Raw genomic sequence first — 5,489 nt, 5'->3', positions numbered from 1 at the left:
ACTTAATGTATTCCCTAATGTCTCATGGGGTACGGTGTAAACTTTCAATCAGAGTGAGAAACCTAGCTAGCATATATTGCTGTCTCTCTTTGAGAACCTTCTTCTACAGCTCTCCCATCCCTCCTTGGATAGCGCGTTTACGATGTGCATGCGCGTCGTAGCTGTGTCTGATCTTGTGGCCACCACTGGTCTGATCTCTGCGTCCAATAAATCCCTGCGTGCATGCTAGTTGCTTTGCTCCAATTTACAAAGCTAGCTAGCATGGCAATGGAGCAGCTGGGAGCCTTCACAATGCTGGTGCTGTTGCTCACCTTCATCTACCTCGTCCTCCGGCTCAGGCGCAAGGACAGCAAGCCGCACACGCTCCCGCTCCCGCCAGGCCCAGCGCCGTGGCCGGTGGTGGGCAGCCTCCCGGAGATGATGCTCAACAAGCCCGCGTTCCGGTGGATCCACCGCACGATGGAGGAGATGGGCACCGACATCGTCTGCGTCCGCCTTGGCGGCGTCCACGTCGTCGCCGTCACCTGCCCAACCATCGCCCGCGAGGTGCTCAGGAAGCAGGACGCCACCTTCGCCTCCCGCCCGCTCACCTTCGCCTCCGCCGCCTTCAGCCGCGGGTACAAGAACGCCGTGCTGTCGCCGTTTGGGGACCAGTGGAGGAAGATGCGCCGGGTGCTCACCTCCGAGATCGTCTGCCCGTCCCGCCACCGGTGGCTCCACGACCGCCGCGCCGACGAGGCTGACAACCTCACCCACTACGTCTACAGCCTCGCCACCACCACGAAGGGGTCATCGTTGGGCAGTGGCGCCGTGGACGTGAGGCACGTCGCGAGGCACTATTGCGGCAACGTCATCCGCCGGCTCCTATTCGGCAGGCGATACTTCAGTGAGCCCGGACGCCGCGATGGCGGGCCGGGACCCATGGAGGTGGAGCACATGGACGCCTTGTTCACATCTCTCGGGCTGCTCTACGCGTTCTGCGTCTCCGACTACCTTCCCTGGCTGCGGGGCTTCGACCTCGACGGCCATGAGAAGATGGTCAAGGAGGCCAACGCAACCATGAACCGGCTGCACGACGCCGTCATCGACGAGCGGTGGGGGCAGTGGAAGTCCGGCGAGAGGAAGGAGCTTGATGACTTCCTCGACGTGCTCATCACGCTCAAAGACGCCGAGGGGAAGCCGCTGCTCACCATCGAGGAGATCAAAGCACAGTCTCAGGTTGGTAACCACTTCACAATATTATGAAGTCACATATGCATGCATGCTCAACGCATGTCAAACATTTACAAGGTGCAAAGAAAGTGGACTAGCCAACTAATGTGTTGCATACGTGGCATGACATGGTGGTGCATGCAGGACATAACCTTTGCAGCCGTTGACAACCCATCGAACGCGGTGGAGTGGGCCCTGGCAGAGATGGTGAACGCGCCGGAGGTGATGGCGAAGGCGATGGAAGAGATGGACCGCGTGGTGGGCCGGGAGCGGCTGATGCAGGAGTCAGATATCCCCCAGCTTAGCTACGCCAAGGCGTGCATCCGAGAAGCATTTCGGTTGCACCCTGTTGCACCTTTCAACGTGCCGCATGTTGCACTCGCCGACACCAACGTCGCCGGTTACCACATACCCAAGGGAAGCCATGTCATCCTCAGCCGCACTGGACTCGGCAGGAACCCGACCATCTGGGATGAGCCGCTCCGCTTCATGCCAGAGCGCCACATTAATACGACCACGCATGATGTGGCACTCACAGAGAACGAGTTGAGGTTCATCTCCTTCAGCACCGGCCGTCGTGGGTGCGTGGCGACATCGCTTGGGACGGCAATGTGCATGATGCTCTTCGGCAGGCTTCTGCAAGGGTTCACTTGGAGCAAGCCAGTAGGATTGGCGGCTATAGATCTCAGCGAGTCAGAACATGACGTGTTCCTGGCCAAGCCATTGGTGATGTATGCTAAGCCACGTCTGCCAGTGCACCTCTACCATGCCGCAGCCATCTAAATATGTTCAGAAAAATATTGTTCGAAATAATATAGCTCGGTCGATTCTCACCATGATGTGAGCCAAGATCACCTCGGTCTCCACCTGAAGTAGGTTTGTGTGCACACATGTTGTTGGCAGTGACTACAACCCAGTTGGCTTGAAAATAATCATTTTCATCGATACCATCCAATCGAGAACCTCTTGTTTAGATCAAATGGTTCTTAGTGATCATTACAAAATAGTTATAGGTCGAGAAATTGTCTATCTACTGTAAGCATACGTTTATACATTAGCATGATAACCGCATCATTCTAACAAGTCCACCATACAAAACCATTACATACTTTATACTACCATTCTGACGCCGTAGAGCAATCAACTGCTCATGCATCGACGATGATTTGTGGAAATGTATCTTGGCTTTCCATTTGAACGTGTTCTTGTCTTAATGATGAGACTGTATCATTCATGATTTAAGTAACTAATTCCAAGGAAGAAGAAAGAATTATTGCTGACGAATCCCCACGATAAAAACAAAAAGGAGAGAAAACAAGCGCCATTTATAAACGGAAGATTTGTATTTCTATATTGTTATGGATGCATATCACTTTGAAAGAAACTAGGAAAGTCATACTATTAGTAGTCTTCGATGAAGCTACTGGGGAAGATTCTCAGGGAGAAAAAAGAGATGAAGCTCATGAGAAGGCAAAAATGCTAAGTACCACACTTGTAACTGCTAAAAGCTTAGCCCGCAAAACCCAAACTTTTTGAGGGTTAAAAAAACTGGAATTAGGTTGAAAACTCCAGACTGTTCAAATGCTACCGCGCTACCAATAAAGTGTTAAGGAAAAAAACTGAATTTTTGTAGCAACATTGACACAATATGTATCTATTGCATCACAAAAATTCAAACCCAAATTTGATCTGCCACCGAGAGATGAACAATACATAGTCACTCGTTGTGAATAGCACAAAGTCACTCGTCATGAGGTTGTATTCAATGGTGTTGTATTCATGGTAAATTATCATGAGAGAGCATCGATGTGCCCTGTTCGTGAGTGTGTAGGTCATTCTCTCTGCAAGGCCATTGCATAGAGGTGTCTTTGATGGATTCTTCTCATGCCCGATGCCATACTTTATGCAGTAGCTTTGAAAATAACCTCGGTATTCAACACCATTGTATAATCTCATGCACTTTATTTCTGGCTACTTTTGTCTTTCCACTTTGGCATGGAACTCCTTGAAGGATTGAAGCACATGATACTTGTTTTTCAACACATATGAAAAAGCTTTTCTGGAATAGCTATCAATGGAAGTTACAAACTCCATTGAGGGGATTTTCAGTAATGGCGCAAATATCATTGTGCATAATATCAAGAACATTTTTTTACACGATGTGGTGGGAGTGTACGAAAAGCAACCCTATGTTGTTTTCCATGCATAACAATATGCATAGAGTTTCAAGATATATCTTTCAACTCAAGGAGGTAATCCATGCAAGCAAAAGCGTGCATGCCCTTCTCACTCATATGTCCAAGCCTTCTGTACCACAAGTCAACTAAAGGGACTTTCTCAATAGTGTTCAACACTTCGTTGTACAACTTGGTTTTAGTCACATAAAGAATGCCTTGCCTACTTTCTCAAGCCACAGTCAAAGATACTTTGGTGATATTTCATTTTCCTTCAAAAAAATAATAGGGTGCCTGATATCATGAAGATTGCCAATTGACAACAGATTCATCCTTATGTTCAGAACATGCCTCACATCATTGAGCACCAATATGTTACTTGTGCTTGTCTCAATGCAATAAAGCCCTTACCAATTTTTTTGATGAATCATTGTTGCCCATCCTCACTTGTCCATCGCTTGTGTAGGATGTGAAGTAATCTTTGTATGATGTAATGTGGAAGGACTCACTTGAATCCGCAACCCAACTCATGGCATCATCACGAACAACAATATCACTCTTCATGTTCAATGACTAAGTAGTCCTCATCTGTTGTAATCATGGTTCAACTATTCTCAACCTTTTGATTGGTTTTATTTGCATGTTTACCCTCTGCGGAATCTCATTTGTATTCCTACATTCGTTTTTCTTGTGTCCCGGATAACCATAATAAAAGCAAGTAAACTTTTTTACCTGTTTTGACTTTGATTCCCCATGGATTTATGACTGCCTTGCTGAAATCGTATGTGACTACGTCTGTCATTCTTATTCTTCCCATGGATTTCATCCACACAAGCATCATTAGAAGACGCGTCATTCTCACTCTTTTCCTTCTTCCTGACTTCATTCAGCATAATGTTCTTCATCATCTCCAAAGTTAGCTTACCATCAAAAGTTGAATTGCTAAGTGACAGAACAAGCTTGTTCCAACTATCAGACATGAAATTCAACCTCATCAATTCTTTCACCTCATCCTCAAGGTTGATCTTCATGATCTTATATGGCATTGGAAGACCTTTAATTGCTCAATGACACTACTTTCATTCGGCACTCAAGCTTTGCAAGTATTTTGATTACCAACACCTTGCTCATTGATATATTCCTCTCATACATAGAGTCCAACTCTTGTCACATATCATATGCATTTGTGTCATTTGCAACATGGTGTAATATATTCTGGTTGTTATACAAACAAATCATACCTATGGCCTTTCTGTGTAGCACTCCCCATTCTTCTTCCATGACACCGATGGGTATCATGTATTTTACAATTGGCTCACACAAATCCTTGCAATAATGGATGTCTTCCATCATGGTCTTCCATAGAGAGTAATTGGAGAACCAAGGATTATCATGCCATTTGTCCATCTTATTCCATAGCCACTGTGAGCAGAACCTATGAAAATCTTCTTCAACTACTATCAAGTGTCTGATACAACAAGGTCTTCTCTGGATAGCACTAGAGGCTCTCATACATCAAGATTGATGCATCTTAGATAACAACACAAAGATTTAGGGCTGGAAGAGCTAGGGATTGGACAATCGCACCAAAGTTGGTGGAATCATAGCTTGAAAGATACAAGGTGGTGGATTTGATCATCACAACCTTGTGAATCTTATCCCTTTGCTTGATGGCAAGATTCTTCCTTCAATCTTCCTCTCCTTCTCTCTCTCTCTCTCTCTCTCTCTCTCTCTCTCTCTCTCTCTCGGTTTTCTCTTTTCTTCTCCAATGGATGTGCAACCTAGATTTGGCACACTTCTTGGTGACTGTTGCTACCTCTTGAGCATGCGTTGGTTTTCCCTTGAAGAGGAAAGGGTGATGCAGCAAAGTAGCGTAAGTATTTACCTCAATTTTTGAGAACCAAGGTATCAATCCAGTAGGAGACTACACGCAAGTCCCTCGTACCTGCACAAACAAATAAGAACCTTGCAACCAATGCGATAAAGGGGTTGTCAATCCCTTCACGGCCACTTGCAAAAGTGATATCTGATAGAGATAATAAGATAAATATTTTTGGTATTTATATGATATAGATTGGAAAGTAAAGATTGCAAAATAAACGG

General features: G+C 46.0%; 1 protein-coding gene across 1 annotated transcript; it reads left to right on the top strand.

Moving 5' to 3' along the window:
* The first annotated feature begins 291 nt into the window (after nt 1-291).
* LOC109735617 (tyrosine N-monooxygenase-like) lies at nt 292-1,995 on the top strand. Its single transcript, XM_020294831.1, has 2 exons — nt 292-1,218; nt 1,357-1,995. The coding sequence occupies exons 1-2, from the start codon at nt 292-294 to the stop codon at nt 1,993-1,995; spliced, it is 1,566 nt and encodes a 521-aa protein (XP_020150420.1).
* Nucleotides 1,996-5,489: the final 3,494 nt, after the last annotated feature.

This window comes from Aegilops tauschii, chromosome 5, assembly GCF_002575655.3.
Source record: "Aegilops tauschii subsp. strangulata cultivar AL8/78 chromosome 5, Aet v6.0, whole genome shotgun sequence".
In the NCBI taxonomy this organism is placed as follows: Eukaryota; Viridiplantae; Streptophyta; class Magnoliopsida; order Poales; family Poaceae; genus Aegilops; species Aegilops tauschii.
The sequence above is the reverse complement of the archived record's forward strand: the minus strand, read 5'-3'. Positions and strand labels throughout refer to the sequence as shown.

Bases quoted from the DNA above. Each gene is read 5' to 3' on its own strand.
- LOC109735617 (XM_020294831.1), top strand. From the start codon at position 292: ATGCTGGTGCTGTTGCTCACCTTCATCTACCTCGTCCTCCGGCTCAGG. The intron at 1,219-1,356 runs GTTGGTAACCAC...TGGTGCATGCAG, and splicing joins AGATCAAAGCACAGTCTCAG to GACATAACCTTTGCAGCCGT.